The sequence below is a fragment of the Crocuta crocuta genome, unplaced genomic scaffold (assembly GCF_008692635.1).
Source record: "Crocuta crocuta isolate KB4526 unplaced genomic scaffold, BGI_CrCroc_1.0 scaffold288, whole genome shotgun sequence".
Lineage (NCBI taxonomy): Eukaryota > Metazoa > Chordata > Mammalia > Carnivora > Hyaenidae > Crocuta > Crocuta crocuta.
Window position 1 is genome coordinate 3,155,333 of NW_027532607.1, and position 25,919 is coordinate 3,181,251.

A 25,919-nucleotide genomic window follows, 5' to 3' on the forward strand; every position below is an offset into this window, starting at 1 on the left:
CTCTGCTCTCGGGGGTTGGGGTTGCGTGACCGCAAAGGGGTACTACCCCTTCACATGTTGGGCAGAAGGGAGTCCTAGGACAGCAGTGCCTGCACCCCCTGGGTTTTTTGGAAACGGAGAGGCCCTGCGACCTTTTAAACAAAGGCTCCAGTTGAATGTGAAGGCACACGGATAACCACTGCGTGTAGAGGCAAGTTTTGGTCCATCAAAGAATAAGAGTATGTGATTACTTCTTTTAAGACCGGTCCAGGATTACCTAGCAGCCACTTGTGACCACAATTTTCATTTCCACATTGCCTAAATAGTGGAAATGTGCCACTGCCCACTGAGGAAAATCGTTGCTTTCAAAAGCCCACAACTACTGCTTCTAGCTTCCCTTAAAGCAGTTAGGGTAACCTTTAAAGATTAATCTGGGTTAAGAGAGAAACAAGCTCCTAGATTCCACTATACTACACCAAAGGGCAGTTTGTGAAAGGAGGGTACGACGACTTGGCCGTTGAATTAACCTAACAACAGTTAAAATTTATCAAAAGCTCAGAATATCATTCCATACAAGCACATGTACATTAAAGACTGTACTGCTTGTCATTCTATTACAAGAATTGCAAAGCTGGGCTCTATCAACGTGTTTTCCATTCAGGAAACACACCAGGGAAAAGGCCTATACACAAATAAAAAAAAAGCGAGAATGGGGAGAAAAATCACATTTATTAGTTCAGACAACCACAGGCTGGACACAACACACATGCTAAAAAGTGGACTGTCTTAAAACTTACTTCAAAGGTAAATAGGTAAATGTTTTCCACAGCCCCACAATCATTTCAATAAATGTTTACAAATTAAAAGGCCGTTAGACATTAAACAGTAAAATATGTAATAAATACTCCAACCTACCCCAAAAGCTTAAGTTAAAAGTCATAATGAATTTGACTAACCATGCTATTGAAAACTGTTCAGTTACTGGAGAGGCGAATCAGTTTTCAATGTATTAGTCCTAAAAATACCAATCCCTATCCCCCACCCCAAGCAAATTCTAGTTTTTACATTTTAGAGATAAGGCATTGACACCAATTAAAGCCTGTTTAATAATCAAAATTTAAATGAAGTCTCATTAAGACCTCTCCTCTCCTGACAAAAAGGAACAAATACCAAGACTGTCTGGGAAGACATTCAGACCTATTTCTAGTCATATTGAAATTAGAAGTGAGTCAAAATTAAATCTAAAACCACCACCCCTCCTCCCCTGACCTTCCTAGCAATAAAAACCCATGTCGACCGTTAACAAGAGGACTTGTACAATAGTCACTGTGCTTTTGGTTATGTTGCCTCCTCTTAGTAACTATTAACTTCAACAGGATTTTTGTTTGAAGATGAATAGATCCTCTAGTTTGAAGTCCTTTAGAATTCCCTGAATTATTGGAAAGCTATTCATGATTCCCCGTGTAACTAGTTAAGAGCCCCAAGAGCCTGAAAACTACAATCTATATAAACTGAAACTTAGCTCTTAGCCAAACGTCTTAAAAGGTGTAAAGTCGTCTTTGTTCACCGCTTCAATTAACTCACAGTATAGCCAAGAGCAAGAAGGGACTTCTGAAAAAGCAAGTTACTCAGAACTTTTCAAACGATAGTTTTGCAAAGAATGAAGTCCTCCATGTTGCTCTCATATGAAGCACTTTGAAGGGGGGGCTACACAGTTGGTTATTTTATATTTTAATCTCACTACCGTTCTGCTAACAAGCTATTAAATGACTCACCTGATGAGGTACTTACAGAAAGCCTTTATGCAATTTTGCCTAGAATTATGAATTTAAACTCCTTTTATTTCTTACAGTATAAATAGATCATTTTAAGGAAGGCCTTCTGATCTCCCCACTTCCCAAACTTAAAATTATGGAAAGGAGCAGTCAATTTAGTTATGGTTAAAAAAACAGACCATCTAAAAGCAGTTTTACATGACATTAGATACGTAAAATAAAGTACAATTTCCACTTAATTCAGTCTTCAAATAGTTTTTATTGGAAGGCCATGCGTTGCCTTCATTTATTGTATTTCAAATCACTGTACATTTACTTTTGTGAAAACACTGCCTGCATTTTCTAGTACAAAAAAAACCTAAAAATTGTTTCAGGAATGTAGAGAAATATCCAACTTAAATAGCGAAAAAGTGCACCATAATTACTGCTGCACTGCAGTCATTTCTGCATTTCCCAGGTTTCTTAAATAACTATCTTGTTTGATAACACACAATATAAAGAGCAATTATGAAAAACAGACATTTACATATACTTCTAAAGTCTTATTGAGAATATCCTGTTGGCATTGGGTAACCAATCATAGGTGCAGCTGCAGTAGCAGGATATGCATATGCCTGTTGGTTCATACCATTGTGCATATTTGGAACATTACTTCCATATTGCTGAGTGCTATCATAACCGTTCTGGTAAGTCCCTGTTGGATTACCAGTCCTAAAACTGGTCTGTATACCAGCAGACACAAAATTACTTCCAAAGCTCCCATTGGTGTAATTTGCAGCACTGTAAACACCATTCTGAGTTTTTGCCCCAAAATCTCTCTTAAGCAGACTAGAGTAACCTCTGTCATAATTTTCCCTGTCTCTAAAGGTATTAAATCCACCCCTTTTGCCCGCAGAATATCTGTCCCGACGGTCATCCTTCATGCCTCCTCTACCCCTGGAACGACCTGTCAAGAAAAAAAATAATTGCGAGCTGATTATTTCCATGACACAAATCATTACTAACACACAAGGAATTACGCAGCAGGTAGCTCTATTCACTCTACATGCGAAATGTTTCTCAGTTTCATATATAAGATTTTACTCACCCGCCAATCCCATTTAAATGGATTTGTAGAGACCATCACGTGACCCCAAATCACCAACATTTCTTAATGAAGGCAGGTCTTACCTGAACCTCTGTCTTCCACCAACTGAAGCAACTTGGGATTAATTGCTTGATTTGCTTCACGAAGCACAGAGATAAGGTCGCTCACTTGCTTTATGTTATTAGGTGTAAAGAAAGTGTATGCTGTGCCTGTTTTGGTACTGCGAGCAGTTCTTCCAATTCGATGAATATAATCCTCTGAGGAGTTAGGGTAGTCATAATTGATGACAAATTTCACATCTTCCACATCTGTAAGGTGTTGCAGTGTGGCAAAATAGCAATGTACGGAGTTTTGCACACCACAACAGCCAGACCAAAAATAAAAAGTTAGACAATTGTACTCCCAAGAAGGTACGGGCTGCAAAAAATACAGTTAAAATGGTTATCCATTCCCTGTAGGAATACCATTGAAGTTGGAGAGGGGAAAAAAAAAAAAAAAGCACACACCATCTACCTGGATGTCTCATTACCCACCCAAGGATAGAGAGCCTGTCAATAGGATGTGTATTCTCTAACACAGTCCCAAACCAGCAAGTCCCCTTACAGATCATCAAGTGACATCTGAATGCTTCTGCGCAGTAGGGCCACTTAAAGGTTCACAGCAACCTCTTCATGTGTTCATTTTGAGGACCTTTAAACAAAAATGTACATGGTCCTTTGCATTACACACTCATCAGAAGTTCAAAATTCTGGCCACACTGCTTGTCTTGCCAAGACCTTACAACCGCAGCTGCAAGAAAAACATACCTGTCCCCCAAAAGTTGTTTTTATGCACTGTGTCTCGTCTAGGCAAGCGCTTCCAAGAAGCCAGGATTCACTTGAGAATGTGTCTCTCTCTGGCAGGTCTCGACATGACGACTACTGTGTAGGTGAGGGAGGAACTTTGAAAGCACTGCTTTCTTTTCCCACTGACTAAGTGTGAGAAGTTGCTCCTGCTCTAGATCTCATGTGCCAGTACTCACCAATTTGTAAAAGGCTTAGTACCTTTTAAAGCTGCTCTCTCCATTTCAAACTTGAACAAAAATTTCATTGAACATTGAAGTTTGGAAATAGTTCTTCAACATTTCAGCAAACTCACTGAAACTCAAAGACCCACAGATCACAGTCAACAGTTTGAAACAATGCTGTACCATGGCAGTCATGCAAAGCATGGGACAGAAGAAATACCACGGCAGTGAACTGTGAGGGTAACTTCCATTTTTTTCCCCCGGAGAGAACAGTTTACGGGGCAGAGGTGGTATGTTCTGCCTTTTGAAGATTACTGGCACACTTTCAGCTTTTCACCTCTCTAATCGACTGGAAGCAGCCAGCCGATCACTAGTCCTCCATCCCCCTCGAGTCCTCCGATTGTCATGCCTAGGCCTTGCCACAAAGACTGCACCTTTATATGAAAAAAACTTAGAAAAAATGCAGAGGTTAAAGAAAGCAATAAACTTTCTTTAAAAAAAATTATATGGAGATCTTCTGGGAAACCAAGCCATGAATTCGAGTTTTTACTAACCTAGCCCTCTGGAGGCCACATCTGTAGCAATCAGAATAGGAGCTTTTCCATGTTTAAATTCTGTAAAAGAGAAAACTATCTTCAATAACCTGAGAATTACAGGCTTTGAGAAAAAAACTTTCTTTTCATTTGACTTACCATTTAGAACCCAGTCACGTTCTTGCTGACTCTTATCACCATGGATACCCATGGCGGGCCACCTACATCAAAGAAAAATTGTTAGTAGGCTCACATTTAAAGCCTGACAAATTTTAGTCTACTGGCTAAGTATCTAGCCACAAATTTCCTTTAATTTTACCTGATTTACATAGTTTCATTTACACCTGATATAGTTGCCATCCACAAAACTCAAATCTATTACTTTCGATCTATTTGCCTCTCCCTCTATAAACTCAGCTCTTATACACCTGCTTCAATGAAGAAGCCCACATACCCGTCTCTCCTCATTTTTCTAGTAAGCTCATCACATCTTCTTTTGGTTTCGACAAAAACAATGGTTTTATTCTCCTTCTCACTCATGATCTCTTCCATGAGACGAATAAGTCTTAGAAAAACAAATTGTGAATTTTAATAACAAGTCCACGGTTACGGGCACATATTCATGGTCAGTGAATCACTAACTTCAATTTACATGGCTATACAAGTTAAAACACCTGCTTAAACATTTATCAAGCAATTCTATCCTAGGGCCTTAAACCACAAAGTACGAGTTCCTTAACTTTCTTTGCTATATAGTGATAACCAATTATGTGAATGAAGGAAAATATTTTTCACAAGGACTGACAGACTAATTTTAAACGAACACATCTACATTCCACCCAACTGAAAGTCACTTTTATGATAACCTCTGAAACAGTTAACTCCTGCATTTGTACAGCAACGTTTTGAGAACAATACTTCTACAGAAAACTTACTTTTCATCCTTTTCTACATCATGACATACATCCACAATCTGAAGAATATTGTGATTTGCACTCAGTTCTAGTGCACCAATGTTTATATGAATGTAGTCTTTCAGGAAATCTTCAGCAAGCTGTCTTACTTCTTTTGGCCAAGTTGCACTCCACATTAGGGTTTGCCTATCAGGCTAAAAAATTTTGGATTAAAGAAACCATTGTATCCTAAGAAAAAATTTTGCACCAAGTTTGAAAAGAAAACGTTTTTAAAAGCTAACTTAACTTACTCTTATCTGATCCACAATCTTCCTTATTTGGGGTTCAAAGCCCATATCAAGCATCCTATCTGCTTCATCAAGGACAAGGTAGGTGGTTCTTCTCAGATTGGTTTTCCCGCACTCCAAAAAGTCAATCAGTCTTCCGGGTGTTGCAATACAGATTTCCACACCTTCAATTAAACACATGATGTAACTACAGCATATACTGTAGAAGCTCTAGGCCCAACAGTGACAAATATAGTTTTGTTACATGCCTCTCTCCAAATCACGAATTTGTGGTCCCTTGGGAGCACCACCATAGATACAAGTGGACTTCAAGCGACATGCTCTACAGTATTCAGCAGCTACTTGCTGTACTTGTTGGGCCAGTTCCCGAGTTGGTGCCAGCACCAAGCACTAAGAGAAACACAAAGCAGAGCAGATTTTAACAGAATCTGGGATCCGAATTTTAAAGTTACTGGCATTACACTGGCAGGTAACGGATGTATGCTATAAAGGCAGCTTTGTCTCCAACCAAGTTAAGACAACTAATGTCTCCATGTAAAACCCGGAGTTTGCTACATGAAATAATTCGCTACAAACCTCTGTTATACTCCTATGCAAAAACTAATGAAACTACATATACTTACAATAGGCCCATCACCTCTCTCTAGGAATGGCTGATGATTGATGTGGACGATAGCAGGCAGCAAATACTATGAGGGAGAGATAACAGCAATTAAGTTAAAGCTTCTAGTTTTTTTATATTCCCAATTCATTTTCTCTAGCATGCATTATCACCAAGTAAAAACACAAGAGTTATCCGAAACTTACAGACAATGTTTTCCCAGATCCAGTCTGTGCTACTCCAACCATATCCAATCCACTTAGAGCTACGGGCCATCCCTGAGCTTGAATAGCAGTGGGTTCAGTAAAATTCTGCCTTGCGATGACATCCATTACGTTAGCTATAATTAGCAACAATTATTCAGTAAAAATTAGTGAAGCCAGAAAAAATGGGAATAAAGCATGGGGGGGAGAGGCTCAAAACTAGCACTTACCAGGGAAGTTTGCTTCATAAAAATTCAGAACTGGCTTTGGGCAGTTGTGACCTCTAACCGTAATTTCCTTACTCCTTCTGTATGTCTCCACCTCTTGCTATAAAACAAATTTTAATGATCTACTAAGTACCATGACAACCTTCACTAGTATGCAAGTCAGCAGGCCCCTAACTTTTTAAATGATTAACAAACCTTAATGGGACAATTTTAAACCTGTATCCATATACAGAAACCCTACACAGCACAAGATTCACCTATTGTGGTTATACTTAACCATTCTAAACAGAAAAATTCCAAGCCACCTGTGTTTAAAAGTACCACCTCTTTCTTAACTACCATAAAAGTGTGAATTTCCCTTAATTTGGTCATTTCCAAGGCCTCTCTATTCAGGCTTGACTTTAAGACATTATTGAATTACAGCCTAAAGAAACCATGTGAAATTACTCACTGCCGTGCGCCTAGCCAGATCAGGGTGCTCTTGATAGAAATTCTTCTCAAATTTCGGCAGCTCATCAAGATTCCACTTCTTTTTGACTAGTTTTTCCCCAGGGTTTCCAAACTTCTTTCCAGATAGGGGCCCTGCCCTACTTCCCCCAAATCGAGGCGCACCAAACCTGGGGAAAAAAAGAATTACGTTTCCAAACCTCTACATAGTAATTTACATACAGACTTCTCATCCTTTAGCACACCTAAAGGTAAGTGACTTTTACAGTTTTCAGACTTAGCACTGCCCTTGGTGATGGTCATGCTCTCAAAAGCCACAATTAGCACCATCTCTTCTCACTTCCCGTTGTCCCAAGTACACACTACTGAGGCCAAGTCAACAGCCAGGGGATACAGCAGGTCGGAAACTGGCTGCCCAAACACCCGAAGTTCAGATTACAAAGATAGACAACAGCTTATGGTTACTAGCCTTTCCCGTGAGCTTAGACAATACAAGGGAGGAGCTTAACAGCGATGCTATTTATCAGCTGTTTCCAAGCAAAGCAGCTTTGATTTTAAGGAATAACGGGACAACACCGGCAATGAGAACAGAACAAGGACGGTGGTCTCAGGGACACTGACGCAAGCCAATCGAATTGGGGGTATCCCGCGTGAGGGCTCCCGATTCTGATAGCAAAATTATATAATGCAAAGAAAAAGAGGAGGAGGAGCTGGCAACTACCGGGGGAGGAGTCCCGGACCGGGCGGCGTTCCCGCTGGGGCGGCGCTTCCCCCTTTGTCTCGCATTTCTCTCTGCGCCACATTTTCTCGACGCTGCCATTTTGAGCTCCTCCGCCGGGCGGGGTAACAAAGGCGCCGCCGCCATGTCCGACGCCGGCATTTTGTATCCGCGACCCAACCACATGGCGGATTCCCGCGGCGCCGGCCACCCTTCTACCCCTGTCGCATTAATGGGTTCGGAGGCGAGGTCCTCGGCTCCCATAGAAATCCCAGGGCCCCTACACCATTTCTCGAAGGACTGCACCTAATAGTGGCGACTTCATCCTCCTGGAAGCGTCACGCTTTCCTCCCCCTCGAAATACGCTCCCCCGAATCCTCCCAACGGCTGCTCAATCGCCGGGGAAGCCTCGACACCCGCACCCCCCGCGCCGACAAAAGGCGAGTTTAAATACCGTTAACAAAGAAACAGCTTTCGATCTGTTTTTGAAAAATATCAAAATGGCGCAAGACTTCGGTCGGAAAAGCCTACGAACAGGCCGAGAAAACCAAGTTCCCGTCGCCCCCGCCCGCCGCCACCTTCATCGGCCTCCCATCCCCCACTGCCGGGCCTGACAAGTCCGTTCCCACACTCACCCTCGATCCCGGCCGCGGTCTCGGTCACTCGAATAACCCGACATGGCGTCAATGGTTGCGGTTGGCGGGGAACGAAGTGGAGAGAATCGGGTGCGACGAGTCGCGGCAAGTGGCTTTGTCGATAGCAAAGCCTTGCGGGGGCGGGGGCGGCGGAGNCCCCCCGCCGCCCCTCCCTCGCAATCGCCGGTTTAGGGCCCATTTCATGGCTGGACCCACCCCACACTGAGATGCCTCAGCCTACACTCTCTTCTTTACCTTTTTCTCGTCTTTCAACACCTCAAGGGAGCCACCACGACCTTTTTCCAAGCTCAGCCTACCCAACAAAATGGCCAGCACAGGCCAACCCACTCAGCCCACTTGGAGATGTTTACGTCTCCAAAGAGCCCTCACGCCCCTAACCAAATGAGACGGGAAGGCGGAGCCAGACTTTGTCACGTGGCTGCTCCCGCCCATCGGGCAAGCGGACCGCACTACTTCCCCAGTGGGAGTCGGCGGAGGAATACGAAACGAAAAAATCTCACCGGAAGTTCCGTACTAATGCCCCGGGGAGAGCAGCCTGGGCCGCTGGGTGACGCGGCCTGTCAAACCCACCCACCTTAGAATCCCTCAGCGGGATCTTGCCTGCGGAGAATGGTACCTAGAGCCCACAAACCGCCGCCTCGGCGCGTGCTGCGAAAGGAAGTTCTCCTGTGATGACCAATCAACAGCGAGAAGCCGTTTTAACGTCCCACCCTCTTTCACCCCCAGCCCTTTCGTTTCGTTCCCGCACCACGGCGCTGCGTCTGCGCAGTTCGGCCCTTCCAGGACGCCGTCCACCGCGCGCCCAGTTGGGAGTCCAGCGGCGACCTGCCTCCGTGACATGGCCGGCTCAGAGGCTGGTGAGTCTCGGCCCGGAGCCCGAGTGTGTTTGGACTGAAACCGTTTAAATCCCCGAACGCCCCTGCTCCTTTTATCTCGAGTCCTCCGGCTGGCCTCACTGGTCTGGCCTGTCGACGGGGCTCGTCACAGACACCCCGTCGTGGTCGGCGGGTTCTGTGGGTCTCTTAGCCCCGCGCTCGGTCCGCTTAGTGGCCATGGAGCGCGATTTTGGGGTGTGAAGAGAAGGACCCTGTGGCGGGGGCCGCAGCATGCCTGCAGCCTGGCTGCAAAAAGGACAGTCAGAAAGCAGAAAGCGTCCGCCTGGCACTTGGATTCTCGGGAATCCAGCCACTGTCAGCGTGCTCTCTGCTGCTTGAATTGTGGGGACTGAGGCCGTACCTGCGTGTGCATTGAACTTTTGGGGAACGGCACTCTTAAGATGTTAATGCCCTTGCTAAAGTAGAATGGTGGTGGATTTTTCTCTTCGGTGCTCTCTGAAGTCACCGGTTTTGTCTAGCAACCGCTTTTGAAAAGCGAGTTGATTGCGTTGCCTTGGACGCCTTCATCCTTTTCTTCCGGACCGCGTTCAAACTTAAAAACCCCTAGGGTTTGGGCAGCTGCGAGAACTGGGCACGGGGAGAGGGAGATAAAGTGATGCTTGGAAGATACTGGCTCTCATTTGTTTGGGAAGAGGGACATAATGTGCCTTGAACACACAGACACATTTCTAGAACCTGCTGAGCACGTCAGATACAGAGTAAAAGAACTTTTTGCTTAGTTACTCATTCTATCAGGGAGTCAATATTTCAAGCTTTCTAAATCGAGAAACCCTTGAAAAAACGTTACTGTAATTCCTACGGGTGGGTTAGGGTGGCACACAGGAAACTTCAGCGTTAGCAATGTGCGAGCTCTGAATTTAGGGACATTTCAATGTATTTCCTATGTTTTATTTCTTATTCATTAAAGAAAAACTAACAAATGTTGTAGCGTTAGTGTCATTACTTCATTCTTAACAGCCTACGTTAATCAGCCTATTTGGGCACCAGAGAAATTCTGACTTGCACAAGATAATTGGGTAAAAACATGACTAAACGCTATTGGGAATTTGAAGCAGCATTCGTTAATTAGTTTCTGGAGCCTCGGACTATCATTAACTAAGTGTCTTGTTTATGACATAATATCCCGTTTACTTATAAGTATGTTTTAAATAAAAACAGCTTTGTGTGGCTTGTAAAATAAGAAAAGGGTAAATAATTTAGAACTTTAGCTTACAGCAGTAGAAATTGGATTTACACCATAGTTTTGACTACATTGAAATTCTAGCACTCTGGAAGTCATCCCAAGAAATTAAATAGGTATTTTCAAAAATCCTGCCTTGGAGGGCCTTTGAACATCTATAATAATCCAATTTCTTATCTTCTACTTCATTAAATGTATCTTTTGTGGGGTTGACTTTTGCTATTTAGGGGCTAATCTTTTTCCTTTCCTAACAGAGTGGATAACCGTTGCCAATAACCTTCTTTTGAAATGTCACATACATCTGAGGATACGAGAACTGGAAGATTGTGATGCTAATGTTTTTATTGCTCTTTATCAATCCATTTTGGGAGAAAAGGTACCAGGTAAGGGTCCTAAAAAGTGGGAGTAATAGGGACTATATCTTAGGCCAGGAGTTTCGAGTGCCTTCCGTTAGAACCTATGGCATTTATAAAATCTTGAATTTTCTCTTTGTTTACATGTTATTTTGCATTCATTACCATAATAAAGACCCACAAATAGTAACAGCCTTGTTCAAATCAGTTTGAGTGGTCTTGGTCATTATTGTGTAAATCATGCCTCAGGTGTGAAAGTCACACCTTTTCTGTGTATATACCTTCAAAAGTTCTAAAATTGAGTAGAACTTGGAAACTCATTGGGTCCTGTTACTTAACAATATTATGGATACAAATTGATGTTTGTACTGCATCCCTGGTTAAGTATCTTCGAGTTCTTATCCATGGATCTGTAATGTCTCTGCTTCTGTAGTTTATAACTATTAGTATTAAAGCTCTGTGAGTCTCTTTTCCTTTCCCACGGTTACCATGAGTTAGTGCCCTCATCACTTGGAATAATGAAGATGGCCTCTAGCTGGTATCTTTGATGCTAGTCTGAACTTTCTTTTCAGCATAGAGGCCTGTAGTTATTAGACCAGCCTTTTAAAATACTTTTTTCAGGGTACCTGGGTTTCTTAGTTGGTTGAACATCTGACTCTTGATTTTGGCTGCAGTCATGATCTCAAGGTTTGTGAGTTCGAGCCTTACATCAGGCTCTGTGCTGACAGCATGGAGCCTGCTTGGGATGCTCTCTCTGCCCCTCTCTCTCTCTTTTCCTTCCCTGCTCGCTCCCTCTCTCTTTCTTTCTCTCAAAATACACTTAAAAGAAAAACTTAAAAAACAAAATAACCTACTTTTTTTCTTCCTTCCCCAAAATATTCATCTTCCTCAGTGCCCAAGGAGAAACTCCAAATATGAATCAGTGTTAAAATCTTTCCTCACTCTGGTCTCTACTGACTTTTTATTTTTTCAAAGTTTATTTATTTTTTTTATGTTTACTTGCATTTCAAAGTAAGTTTTATTTTTTAATTTACATCCAAGTTAGTTAGCATATAGTGTAATAATGATTACAGCAGTAGATTCCTTAATGCCCCTTACCCATTTAGCCCATCCCGCCCTCCCACAACTCCTCCAGCAACCCTCTGTTCTTTCTGTTTAAGAGTCTCTTATGTTTTGTTTTCCTCCCTGTTTTTATATTATTTTTGCTTCCCATCCCTTATGTTCATCTGTTTTGTATCTTAAAGTCCTCACGAGTGAAGTCATATGATATTTGTCTTTCTCTAATTTCACTTAGCATAATACCCTCTAGTTCCTTCCATGTAGTTGAAAATGGCAAGATTTCATTCTTTCTGATTGCTAAGTAATACCTCATTGTATATATACACCACATCTTTATTCATTCATCCATTGATAGACATTTGGGCTCTTTCTGTACTTTGGCTATTGTCGATAGCACTGCTATAAACATTGGGTGCGTGTGCCCCTTCGAAATAGCACACCTGTATCCCTTGGATAAACACCTAGTAGTGCAATTGCTTGGTCATAGAGTAGTTCTATTTTTAATTTTTTGAGGAGCCTCCATACTGTTTTCCAGAATGGCTACACCAGTTTGCATTCCTACCAGCAGTGCAAAAGAGAGCCTCTTTCTCTGCATCCTTGTCAACATCTGTTGTTGCCTGAGTTGTCAATGTTAGCCGTTCTGATAGGTGTGAGGTGGTAACTCATTGTGGTTTTGATTTGTATTTCCCTGATGATGAGTGGTGTTGAGCATTTTTTCATGTGTCTGTTTCCCATCCGGATGTCTTTGGAGAAGTGTCTATTCATGTCTTTTGCCCATTTCTTTACTGGATTATTTGGTTTTTGGGTGCTAAGTCTGATAAGTTTTTTATAGATTTTGGATACTAACCCTTTATCTAATAATGTCATTTACAAATATCTTCTCCCATTCCATTGGCTTCCTTTTAGTTTTGCTGATTGTTTCCTTTGATGTGCAGAAGGCTTTTATTTTGATGAGGTCCCAGTAGTTCATTTTTGCTTTTGTTTCCCTTGCCTCTGGAGGCATGTTGAATAAGAAGTTGCTGCGGCCAAGGTCAAAGAGATTTTTGCTTCCTTTCTCCTCCAGGATTTTGGTGGTTTCCTGTCTTTCATTTAGGTCTTTCATCCATTTTGAGTTTATTTGTGTGTATGGTGTAAGAAAGTGGTCCAGGTTCATTTTTCTGCATGTTGCTGTCCATTTTTTCCAGCACCACTTGCTGAAGAGACTGTTTTTATTTCATTGGATATTATTGCCTGCTTTGTCAAAGATTAATCGGCCATACATTTGTGTCCATTTCTGGGTTCTCTATTCTGTTCCATTGATCTGAGTGTCTTTTTGTGCCAGTATCATACNGTATGTAAATTGCTTTGGGTAGTATTGACATTTTAACAATATTCTTATCCAGGAGCATGGAATCTTTTTCCGTTTTTTTATGTCTTCAATTTCTTTCATAAGCTTTCTATAGTTTTCATTGTATACATTTTCACTTCTTTGGTTAGAATTATTCCTAGGTATTTTACAGTTTTTGGTGCAAGTTTATTTATTTATTTTGAGAGAGAGGGCACACATGCCCTGGGGAGGGGCAGAGAGAGGAAAAGAGAGAATCCAAAGATTCAGGGCTCAATCCCAGGAACTACAAGATATGTCCTGAACCAAAATCAAGAGTTGGACACTTAACCACCTGAGCCACCCAGGTGCCTCTATTTTTACTTATTTTGAGACAGAGAGAGTGCATGCATGAGTTGGGGAAGGGCAGAGAGAGAGAAAGAGGGAGAGAGAATCCCAAGCAGGCTCCATGCCATCTTAGAAGTCCTGAGATCATGATCTGAGCCAAAATTAGGAGTCATACGCTTAACCAACTAAGCCACCAAGTGCTGTTATATACTGACCTATTAAATCATTATGCCATTAATTCCTACCAGGCTACCTTCACAAGACCTAAGAACTCTCATACCTGGTTTTTGTTTTTTTTGTTTTTTTGTTTTTTTTTTTCTCTCTCATGGAAAGCAGCCCGCGGTTATGGGTTAAAGTCTTACTTCATTGTTTCCCTTATTAGAGTATTAGCAACTTCTTGAATTTAGGGACCTCTTTCTGTAGCATGGTGCTTATTATAGTGTATGTTCATATATATGTTGATTGACTAAGTATCCAACCAGTAAAGGATATTCTGTGTGGAATTCAGGTTCTGTTAGCTTTATCTGTATTTTATAGCCTGTTCTGGTTGGGTAGAGCTTACTTTTGTAGCACTTAACCTGACTCAGAAGTCTGCTCAGAGACAGATGAAAACTTGGACCATCAGATGAAAAATTATGTAGCTTTTTTTCTACAGACCTCATAGCTATTCCCAGGAGTCAAGAGGATGAAGCTCACAATGTACAAGCAGTAATTGATTCACTGGCCTTGGATTACCTGCAAGTCAGCTTGTCTCACATAACAGGTTGGTATATACTTAACCATCAGATAATTTTGCATTTGAATAAAATAATTTGTTGGGTAGAGTCCTAGACATTGTTTAGTTAACCAAATTGAGTAAGCTTATGAAATAGACCAAATGGCAAGACTGAGCCAAGACAAATTGGTAGAGTTAAGGAGCCATCCTTGAAAGCTTTTTTAAGAAAGTCAAACATTGAGTTTGGGCCTGTGTGATGGACCTGAGCCTGAGATGTAAGTATTCTGGCTGGTAATTTAAGGTATGTTTTTTGTTGTTTTGTTATTTTAAAGCTTACATGGTACTTTTTTGTAGTAGCTAAAAATTAGCAACATCTAATGTCCATTAAATAGGAGCAGGTTAAATAAGTTCTGATAGCTCTGTGCAGGGAGTTCCTCTGCTACTATAAAAAATGATGATACTCATTATGTACCATGTTCCATATTAGTGGAACAGTCTCCAGTATAAGAAATGTCAGAAAAATCTGTACTTACAATGATAATGTGCAGAGTAAGGGTGCTGCTTGTAAAACAAGGTTAAGGAGAGGAAATACGCAGTTGATTGCTTGCAGAAGGGCTTTCTGAAGGCATGTGCAAGAAACCTCTAATGCCAATTACCTCCAATAAGAGGAACTTCAGGGCTGCAGGATGAGGGTGGGATGAGATTTCATTATATTAACTTTTGCACTTCTTGAATTTTATTTTATATTTTAGAGTTTTATTTATTTTGAGAGAGAGAGAGAGACCGTGAATGGGGGACAGGCAGAGAGTTTGAGAATCCCAAGGAGGCTTCACATTGTTGGTATAGAGCCCAGCGGTAGGGCTAGGAGATCATGACCTGAGCTGGAATCAGGAGGAGGATGCACAACCAACCGAGCCGCCTAGGCGCCCCTGAATTTTAAACCCAATGAGTATTTTCTCTATTCAAAATAAATAAAACTATAAATTGTTTTTGAACCTTTTTTCAAAATAAAGTATATCATGCTTGTATTTTAAAGCCACATATAACAAATATATTTATAAATCCCTGCATTCTAGGTAGAAAATGAGGATTATTCCAGTAAATTATTTCAAGCTAAGGAAGAGAGGGAATCTGTGGGTTTGAAGCTACATTTGAATCACTAAGAGAAGGCTTACACTCTTGGTTTGTTCTTTGATACTTAAGGGAGATAAATATTAATCAGGATTGGTCACTTACATCTCTCAATGTGACATTGACAACAAATTTTGCAAAAATACTCTGTCTTAAGTTTTTCAGAGCAGTTCTAGGTGAGTAAATATGGTAAATTAGTTTGGAGATCATTCATTTTGAGGATAACAAGGGTTTTCCTGTTCTTTTGCAGCTCGGAATTGCTTTATCACTTGACTAGGCTAATTTCTGGTATTTGTGCTTTTTAAACTTCCTATAGAATAGTTGTATCTGCTTATGTAACTTTTTAATGCAGACCTGCTCCTAACAACTCTTACCCACCCCAGGAAAAGCTGCAGAACTGCTTACCTCCTCCAGTACACTGCAAAACAGGTTTTTACTCCTTGTGTTCTTGCTGTTTAAAGTACTTTTTCTCTACAGTGAAGCACTGCATTTTGGTGGGCGGTCTTAGTTGCTGGGTTGGCAGAGGATGCTCCCCATCTTGGCAACTGAGTAGTTCTATGTATGCCCTTGGGGTATACTTGTGTATCTTGTTAAGCCAGAAAAACATAAGGTTTAAGATTTCTGTTTGCTTTAAACAAAAAAAAGTTGTCAAATACTGTGTCTGTATTTGGTAATTTTGTAAAACATCACATTTCTGGTTTAGGTTTGTTTTGCATCATGAATTAAATTTTGAATGGCTAGATTCTCTCAAATATCAGATTTCCATTCTGCCTTTCCCTTATTGGTTTGAACTTATGAGAATGCAGGCATGATAGCCCAAAGGACAACCCAACTGTCTCAAAGGTTACATTCTTGTAACAACCTGATGTTGATCAGAGTCCATTAAGCATGCTAAGTTTCCATATTTTTGTCCTTTCTTGTCAACATATCAATTTACCATTTATTAAAAATTTATTATGGGGCAAGTATTGTGCTAGGAGTTGTTTGAAGATTTACTTCTGAGTGTCAGGTGGATGTGGTGGGAGATGAGGCTGGAAAAGTTGGACCTGAGGTGAGATTAAAAGGATTTTCCATGCATAGCCATTGTTTTTACGAAAATTTATTATTGAAGTATAGTTGACATACAAAATTATATCTGTTGCAGGTATACAACATAGTGATTGGACAGTTCTATGTATTACACAGTGCTCACTACAATAAGTATAGTTACCTATTGCCACCATAGGACGCTATTACAATGTTACTTTATACTGTTATATAAAGTATATACAAAGTCATATAAAATTGGAAATTTGTATGAATAGACAAGTTTTTAAAATTATTATTATTATTTAGAGAGAGAGCACCTGAATGTGAGCAGGGGAGGGGCAGAAGAAGAGGGAGAGAGACTCTCAAGCGGTTTCCATGCTCAGCACAGAGCCTGACACAGGCCTTGATCCCACAGCCCTGGGGTCATGACCTGAGCCGAAGTCAAGAGTCAGACACTTAACTAACTGAGCCACCCAGGCATCCCACATGGACAGTTTTTAAATTAAAAAAATGGCATGATCTATACAAAATGAATAGGAGTTAACAAATAGAAAAAATGAGGAATTCCTGATGAAAGTATCCCAACAAGTTTTTTTGTTTTTTTATTACTTGACTGCTGTTATCTTCAGAACAAACCACCAGCTAGAAGTAGGATCCCACAATCTGAAACCGTGTTGCCTCCTGCCATTTTTTTTCACCAACCTAATGAAGTTCTGCTGAGATGCTTTATATTTTGGTATAAGACTTACTAGAGGATGTTTTGTTAAGTCTACTTATTTTGTCTTTTGGTAAAGGAAGGATGATGCTAATTATCAAACATTATATTCCTGACTGCTCTCTTTGTTTCTTCAAATTCAGGCATCAGGACCTTCATGTTTTTAATATTTATTATATTATTCATTTTCCTGAGTTAGTTTATCATTCTTTTATCTCAACAGTAGTTACACAGTGATATATTCACTTTGAAATTTTGAGGCTTTCAGTCTCTTGGTTAATATTTTAAATAGCTTTTTATCCTGTGTTTAGGAGAAAATATAGTGAAAGGAGATAAAGAATCTGTTAAGAATCTGCTAGAAATCTTTGATGGGTTGCTGGAGTATCTTACAGAACACATCAGTGAGACCTCTCATGAAAAAAGTAAGTTTAAGAATAGAAATTTGATTTGGTTTATATTCTACAGTATGTCCCTTTCTGCCTTTTTTCTTTTGCCTATTTTTCTTAAAAGGAATTAGAATAATATATATACCTGGTAAACTGAATCTCAATTCTTAACTGTTCTAAGTGTTTGGAAAAAACTATCGTAGACTGTCATCTTGCGGTTTGTCAGTTTGGATGTTGCTTATAAATTACTTTAATGCTAATCTATAAAGAAGGCTAAGTTCTGATTAAAGTTGCTTATTGTCATATTATTGCATGTAATGACTTATTCCAAAATTTCCTGTCAGAACTGCTATTTTTGATATAAATTTGGATATTGCTAAAGCATTAACAAAGAATTGGAGTGTTTTTGTCTTTAAAATTTTTTTTAATGTTTATTCTTGAGAGAGAGAGAGAGAGAGAGAGAGAGAGAGAGAATGAGAGTGGGGGAGGGGCAGATAGAGGGAGACACAGAATTGAAGCAGGCTCTACGCTCTAAGCTGTCAGCACAGAGCCCAGCGCAGGGCTCAAACTCACAGACCATGAGATCATGACCTGAGCCAAAGTCAGACGCATAACTGAGCCACCCAGGCACCCCTATTTTTTGAAATTTTTTTTAATGTTTGTATATTTTTGAGAGAGAGAGAGAGGCAGAATGCAAGTGGGTGGGTGGGGCAGAGAGAGGGAGACACAGAATTGAAGGCTCCAGGGTCTGAGCCCATGAGTATTTTTGTCTTTAACCTATGTTTAGGTTGTGACACTCTGAACATTTTATTTTAGTCTTTGAGTAACCCAGTTCCCCAAATTGTGACAATATTTTGTGTGAAATTTTGATTTTATGGTTTTTAATGATAATTATAAAGATTAATATTGTCATATTATTTTCCAAAAGGCTTATGGTTAAAGTGGATCAGCAGTATGCAAGAGCTATTTGTAATCTTTGGCTCAATATATCTCATTTCTAGGCATTTTTCCTAAGGAAGTAGTGTAGTACAAAAGAAAGTTAGGTGCCTGAAGGTCTTCATTGCAATGTTATTGCAAAGAAAAATAAAGAACCTATGTGTCTTAACGATTTGAGATTGGTTGAGTGAATAATGCTATATGTCATGGTTGGAGTAATATATGACCCATGTGAGAATGGATTTACTATTGTGAAGTTATCCAACAAGTTTTCAGCAGCAGTAACAAGCAACATAAATTCTAATATGAATGAAGACCAAAAAATGTGGGTAGGCTCATCATTCCTTCTTCTCACATTCTTGTGATTATAACATCTGAACTTAACCTTAAAATCTTTCATGACAGTCTTCTACCTTTTATCACTGTTGGTGAAAAGATTTAAAGGCATATGTGGGTATGGCCTGGAAGGAAAAACTGCCACGGGATATTTCTTATTTCAAACACTTGAGTGTTTAATATATGTTAATTATGTAGCAGCCTGGGTACTCTGGGAGGATTCAGAATTGCATGCCATGTTTATTGCTCTCAAAGAAACCTAAGTTTCTGGCTTAAGCCAGGAAGACAGCCATAAATGCATATAGTAGTCCCCCTAGACATGCAGTTTTGCTTTCCATAGTTTCAGTTAACTCGCAGTCACCCTTGGTCCAGAAGCCAGACGATCCTCCTGACATATTGTCAGAAGGTCATTAATAGCCTAATGCTATGGCACAATGCCTGTGTCATTCAGCTCACTTCCTCTCATCACATAGGCATCTTCTCATCCCACGTCATCACAATAAGCAGGTGAGTACAGTACAATAAAATATTTTGACAGACCACGTTTCTATAAATTTTTGCTATAGTATATTGTTATAACTGCTCTATTTTTTTATTAGCTACCTTAATGTGCATAATTTGGAAGTTAACCTTTATCATAGATATGTATGTATAGTAAAAAACAGTATATATTACATATAGTTCAGTTTTATCTGGGGTTTCAGGCATCCTCTGGAGGTCTTGGAATGTATTCCCCATGGATAAGGGGGGACTGTTAAACAGTAAAAAACATAGGAGAACTGGGGGACAGTGAAAGACATGTGAAACTTACTTAATTCAAGGCTACCTAGGAGTTATTTTGAGGCTTGGTGGCTGTTTAGTCATTTTAGCGGCAAGATTAAGAGGTAGAAAACTACCTTTGGTGGAAATTGGCTAATATGAAATTTTACACTGACCGCAGCAGTTTTTAAAATGTAGTGCTTGATTGCAGGTAGAGGAGGGATGGTAGTGGCTTTACCATGGATAGGGCAGTGGGGAGGGAGAGAGGAGGACAGAACTGAGAGATATTTAAATGTGAAATGTGGAGGCAGGAGGTGAGGAGGGAGCTTTCCAGGGGAGGTCTGTAGAATATGGTGAGCTTAGTGCTGCTCGGAAGGAGCCTCCCTGTGTAGTAGTACCTTGGTTAGATGGTGTTTTCTGAAGTATGATTCTCATCTTTGAAGGTCCAAGTTGATATGGCAGTATTACCTGGAGCTGATCAGATTCTTCAAAATGCCAGTTAATAATGGGAAGTAAATCTTTATTCTCATGAGTCACATCAGGTGTACAGAGCAGCTTTTTCCTGGACCTGAGCTAGCATTATCATTAACTTACCACTGAAGAACCAGGGATTTGAAAGCAGACTCTGCGTCAATGCTAAGTTCTGCCTCTCATTGTTTGAAGCTCTCTGAGCCTCAGTTTTCTCATGTGAAATTCTTTCATGGCTATAGTGATGATTGAGTAAGTAGATATAAATAAATAGTTCAGTTCCAAGCCTAGCTCAGAGTCAGTGCACAGTGAATGTTAACTAATGTTATTAAAATGTTGGTTGTTGAATACAGAAATAGAAAAAAATGAAGGTAGATGTTCCAACAGAGAATCTCTAGAAATGGGATGGGAATATACAGAGGCGTAAATCTGAATCATAGGAAGTTTCACCCATGTACCTTCTGAAATCACTTCCCTAGTGTGTTACTGCAAAAACACACTAGGGAAAGTGTATTCCTCAGAAATGTTGAGTTGAAAAAAAGAGTGATAGTCTGAAGGAAAACTTCAGCCAAGCTTTGATGTACTCTAACTCTTAGGCTAGGAAGGCGTAATCTTGGAGCTTTGAGGTGGGCTCACACAGTCGTGTTCTGAAGCCACACCTAGTGCTCGTTTCAGACATCCCTTACTGAATAGGGAGGTTAAATGAACCTAACATTTATCTTAAAAAATAAAACGTTGCTAATACAACTGTAGACCCTGCTTTTAAAGCAACATTTATGTTGCTTCTGTTACCTAAGTAGTACATGGTCTTCACAGGTGATGATTTGGTTCTTTCTAATTTCCTGTTCACAAAAGCCCAGTTTTACCACAAGAAGATGAGAGTGCCTTAAGTATTCTTGCCTCTACCCACCCCCATATAAAAATAGCATTATTCACTTAGAGGTTTTTTTGGTATTGTTTTTATCTATTCTAAACAGGTGAAACTGGACAGAGTCTTAAAGAATTCCATCAAGGAGAACCTTTAGAAGAGCCAGAAAGTACTAAGGAATCCAAATCATCATGGAAAAAGGTTTCTTTTGGGAGGTAGCACTCAATGTCTATGAATTTAATCAAAACAAGTTATGCATTTTCCTTCTACTAAGAATTGAAATGGCACACAATATATCAGAATGGCAGCTAAAAACAAAACAAACTGATTGGAAAATGTTACTATCTTCTCATATTTTAAATCTCCCTGACAGAATTTTAAGAATCTTGGGCTATACGTAATTCTCAGTAGTAAGCACCTGCATATTTTTAAATTTTTCATCAAAATAGTTTCTGTTCCCTGTAGAAATCTTGAAAAGTACAGAGAAAAAAAAAAAGGCAGGAAAAAAAGATGAGCTTACCATTCAGAACTAAACAAAGGCTTGTTAATGTTTTATTATACTTTACTTTTTTTACAATGTTTTGGGTGTTTTTTGGCGTTAGCCTTATAATTTATTTAGTTTTGTTTCCCGCATTTAAAAATTTTACATATCAAGTCTTTTTCCAGGTGGTTAAATTCTTTGTAATAATTTTTAATTGCTGCATAACAGGCCATATGGGTGCTTTACAATTGGCTAAACCACTCCTCTATAGTGGAGGTGGCTCTTCCTGGGTTTGTTTGTTTTTTTTATATTTTTAAATTTTTTAAAATGTTTTATTTTTGAGAGAGAGATAGTGACAGCATGAGCAGGGGAGGGTCAGGGAGACAGGGAGACAGAGGATCTGAAACAGGCTCCAGGCTCGGAGCTAGCTGTCAGCACACAGCCCGACGCAGAGCTCGAACCCACGAACCGCGAGATCATGACCTGAGCTGAAGTCAGACGCTTAACCAACTGAGCCACCCAGGCGCCCTTGTTCCTGGGTTTTTAAATAGTTTTTAAAAATGTGATACATACTTTTGTTTATTTTTTAAGCTATATCCAAAGAGTATGAATGCTATAAGCCTATTTAAAGTTGTCAGATTACTTTCCCAAAAGGCCATGAAGTTTATACACTCACTGACGGTTTAAAATTGCTTGTTACTGCACCCTCATGAATCCATAACATTAACTCATTAACAAATACCAGCGTTTTAAAATACTTGCGACTTTTATAGACAAAATATAATGTCATTACAGATTTGATGGTAGTTCTAACTATAGGTTGAACATGATACTATGACTTCTAATATGACTCTCCATTTTTTATGGAGTTTGCCATGATTTGAAAGACATAGGCAATACCTTCCTGTTTAGGTATAGTACATTGTGGAAAACATGTCTTAAAGGAGACCACCATGAGATTAATTTCCTGACTTTATTTTTTATTATTAGATTTTTTTTTAATGTTTTTTTTTTTTTAAATTTATTTCTAGGAGAGAGAGAGAGAGACAGCGTGAGCAGGGAGGGTCAGAGAGAGAGGGAGTCACAGACTGAAACAGGCTCCAGGCTCTGAGCTGGCAGTCAGCACAGAGCCCGACACGGGGCTTGAACCCACGAACCGCGAGATCATGACCTAAGCGAAAGTCGGAGGCTTAACCGACTAAGCCACCCAGACGCCCCAGAATTTTTTTTTTTACAGTGTAAAAGTGAAACAGTGCAAGGATATTTAATGCAAAATTCGTATCCTACCCAGATTCCACCTCCATACTCATAGAGTATCCAGTGTTTATTCTCTGTGTGTATTCTCCTGTGCATTTAATCCTTGACACTTACTGCACAGCTATTTCCACCATACATGTATGAGTCAAAACAAAGTAGATAAGCACCAAGAAGTGATAAACAGCAGAAGGGAGTGTCTTGCCCTTTTTCTGCACATAGCAATGAGCAGTGAATACCCATAGGCAGGCTATTTAAAGAAACTCTCATCAGGATTCTTGTCAGGAAGGGCCCTCTGTGGTTAGGCTGGGTCCCAAGTAAGTACGGGAATTTTTCAGGTGCTCCTTGTCATCTGAGGCTTTGGGCCCCTCTTGGGATGGAGATGAAACAGAATCCACTGGTGAAGTAATTAGACTCGGAGACACAGCACACACCTTTTCTCTAAGAAGTAATGGTAAGTAGTTAAACTTCAGATATGTTACTTGGCATACAACTATCAAAATAAAAAAGTTCTACTTAGAAATGTTTATAGTTGAGAAGAATAGAGAGATCTGTAACTCGACATTGGAATTGAATTTCCAGAGTGTACCACGATTAACCTAAATATGAACAGTTACCTGAAATCAAACAAGTAGGAGTTACAGGCACATGGGCAAGTTTGTCATGTAATACATGGGACTTGATACTCTGGGAAGAGAATTCTGGATGCAGCTTAATAGTCTACTGACATTCAGATTATCCCCTAAGTATAGTTTCCTAAACTGGATAACTCTTTTCATGGTTTCAACCAACAAGTCTGTATAGCCAGTGGCAATTTTTCTCCCAGGCATCAGGCCACATTTCCAAGAGTCTGCTGCTTATACACAGGAAGCCTGAATATCTTTGAGGCCCATTTTGAGCCTCCCACCTTGCTGTCCTCCATCCCATTTCCTCTCCTGCCTACCTTAGTTGTCATGCTCTTTTCTGCCTTCATGTGTTTCTTTTGCTGGGGTGCTCTTTTTTCTTTGTATTCCTGGCAAAGCCCAGCCTCCCCCATATGCCTCAGGTTCTAAGGCTCTATTTCTACACTGTGGCCTTCTCATCTTATTTTAGTAATACTATTCTCACATTGTATAGTAACTTTGAATATGTCTATTTTATAAACTGAGTTTCAGGGCCAGTAGCCACATGGGACTCATTCAGCAAATATTTAGTGCCTTCCCTGCACCAGGCAGTGGTGTTATAGTGGTTAACAAAATAGACACAAATCCCTTTCCTCATGGAGCTTGCATTCTACTTATGGAGACAGTCAATAAGTAAGACAAATAAGTGAAATATATAGTAAAATTTTTCATATTTGCCTTAGTATTCTAAAACTTCTCAAACAGCAGGCCCAAAATAAGTTGTGGTAGTTTTCTGTTGTTGTTGTTGTTGTTGTTTTATGGAAGAACAGGAATCCTGGAAAGGTATTAAGTATGTTAAATTGGGAATCCAGTGGCCAAATTCTCATCCAGACTTGGCCACTGGCTGTGTGACTTTGGACAAGGCCCTTATCTTTCTTGAGTCATAGTTTCTTAACGTGTGAAATTGGAGAATTTCAAAACCATCTGTGAAATCCCTTTAAGCATTTGATTGCAAAGAATAGACACTGAAATACAAGGAATTAATGTTTAAAGAACCTCAATCTGGAAGGTTAGACAGTAGACTAAAGACATGTACTTGCCACTGGGATGAGCAAAGTAACAATGACCAGAGTCAATTGAAGGTAAGAAAAGATTGCTTCTCGAAGGAAGAGAGTCAGATAGATTGACAGAAGATGGAAGGGACTGATTTTAGAAATGGTGTTCTGTGGGGCGCCTGGGTGGCTTAGTCGGTTAAGCGTCCGACTTTCGCTTAGGTCATGATCTCGCGGNGAAATGGTGTTCTGTGACAGCACCTACCATGTAGAAAGGTTGCATCTGTAAGAAGTGAATTGTTTTCAGATTTCAACTATTTGGGTTATAATGCAATTAAGGCAAAAGAGAAAAGGTTGAGAGAAAAGCCAGGCTAAGGTGTTTTGATTTGATGTCATTAAGGGCTAGGTAACTTCCTTTTATATTTGGATTTAAGTCATTAGATAACTGTCCTCATTTTCATTCACAGGCATCCAACTTAGGCTTCAGTTCCTGGGCTACGAATGTTTTTTGGGGAGGAGGATATAATTAACATATAACATATGTTAGTTTCAGATACACAATCTCAGGATTTTATGTTTACATATATCGTGAAATGACTGTCCCAATATTTGTCACCATAGTGATGACAACTTTTAAGATTTATTCTTTTAGTAACTTACAGTACAGTATTAACTATAGTCATGCTGTATATTATATTTCCATGACTTATTTAACTGGAAATTTGTACCATTTGACTGTCTTCACTCATTTTTTTTCTACCCAGGGCTCCACCTTATTTATGAAATGTTATATGCATTTATTATTATAAATACATAATTAAGTTATTAATTCCTACAGTAGACAAATTTAGAGTCTTTTTGCAATAAAACCGTATATCCTATAACGGTGTAAGAATTATAAGGAGATTTGAGTGTGTCACTTTCATTCTGACAAATTAAAGTTGCCAAATGTTAACTAAACATGAGATTTTAGGAGAAATTTTATCAAAAAGAAACAGCAGAGTTTCTTGATCATCCAAGAAGCTGAATTAAAAATGGACCCAGGCAAAAATGAACTAGACTGGAGTCAAGCTGATGACAAATTTAGTTTAGGTAGTAGAGAAATTGTGAATCATGTTACGAATTTTGAACATTATACCTTAGATGCTCTTCGTGTAAAATAGGAAGTTATGGAGGGAGATTCATGTATTTTAAACATTTTGATATGAAAATGGTCCTGTTGCACTGGATTGTGGAAAAGGAGAGCATAAAAAGATATGTTTGCTGGTTTTTAAGAGACATCAAATGAGCGTCAGAAATTTTAAAATACGCAGTGTTTTAAAATATATTTCATGGAATTTGTGCAAGGTGAATTTTCTGTTTTTAGTGATCATGTCAGTTAACCATGTTGCTAACAGTGAGTTTTCAGGGTGCATTCTCATACCTTCAGAGTGAGGAGTAAGTTTATTGTGAAGTCTTTCATTAAATTGAAAAAGGGATAAATAGTCATTTAGAGAAGGGAGGGTCATAAGTCTGTTTTGTTTGTGCCAAGTTTATGTATTACAGATTTCTAAGGGAGCAAAGTGGATATTCCCTCAATTTCAGAACTATTTTAATGTAGCTCTGTATGTAATAA

At 39.7% G+C, this 25,919-nt stretch overlaps 2 protein-coding genes across 4 annotated transcripts in view; one reads left to right on the forward strand and one right to left on the reverse strand.

Annotated features, from left to right (window-relative positions):
- Positions 1–1,993: 1,993 nt before the first annotated feature.
- On the reverse strand, positions 1,994–8,561 carry DDX5 (DEAD-box helicase 5). Its single transcript, XM_077780445.1, has 13 exons — positions 8,413–8,561; positions 7,064–7,229; positions 6,616–6,712; positions 6,389–6,522; positions 6,205–6,270; positions 5,830–5,971; positions 5,585–5,745; positions 5,316–5,488; positions 4,835–4,945; positions 4,540–4,601; positions 4,402–4,461; positions 2,925–3,149; positions 1,994–2,700 (listed from the first exon to the last, which is right to left on the reverse strand). The coding sequence occupies exons 1-13, from the start codon at positions 8,454–8,456 to the stop codon at positions 2,297–2,299; spliced, it is 1,845 nt and encodes a 614-aa protein (XP_077636571.1). The 5' UTR covers positions 8,457–8,561; the 3' UTR covers positions 1,994–2,296.
- A 161-nt stretch (positions 8,562–8,722) lies between these two features.
- Positions 8,723–25,919, forward strand: part of CEP95 (centrosomal protein 95) — a 40,313-nt gene continuing 23,116 nt past the window's right edge. Inside the window, exons 1-6 of one of the 3 annotated variants that reach the window (XM_077780277.1) lie at positions 8,723–9,290; positions 10,764–10,892; positions 14,228–14,335; positions 17,474–17,584; positions 21,025–21,130; positions 22,989–23,104. In XM_077780277.1, the coding sequence (XP_077636403.1) occupies positions 9,272–9,290; positions 10,764–10,892; positions 14,228–14,335; positions 17,474–17,584; positions 21,025–21,130; positions 22,989–23,104 (589 nt within the window). In that variant the 5' untranslated portion in view covers positions 8,723–9,271. The remainder of the gene's footprint in view (positions 9,291–10,763; positions 10,893–14,227; positions 14,336–17,473; positions 17,585–21,024; positions 21,131–22,988; positions 23,105–25,919) is intronic. The other 2 variants (XM_077780278.1, XM_077780279.1) reach the window with 2 other exon arrangements.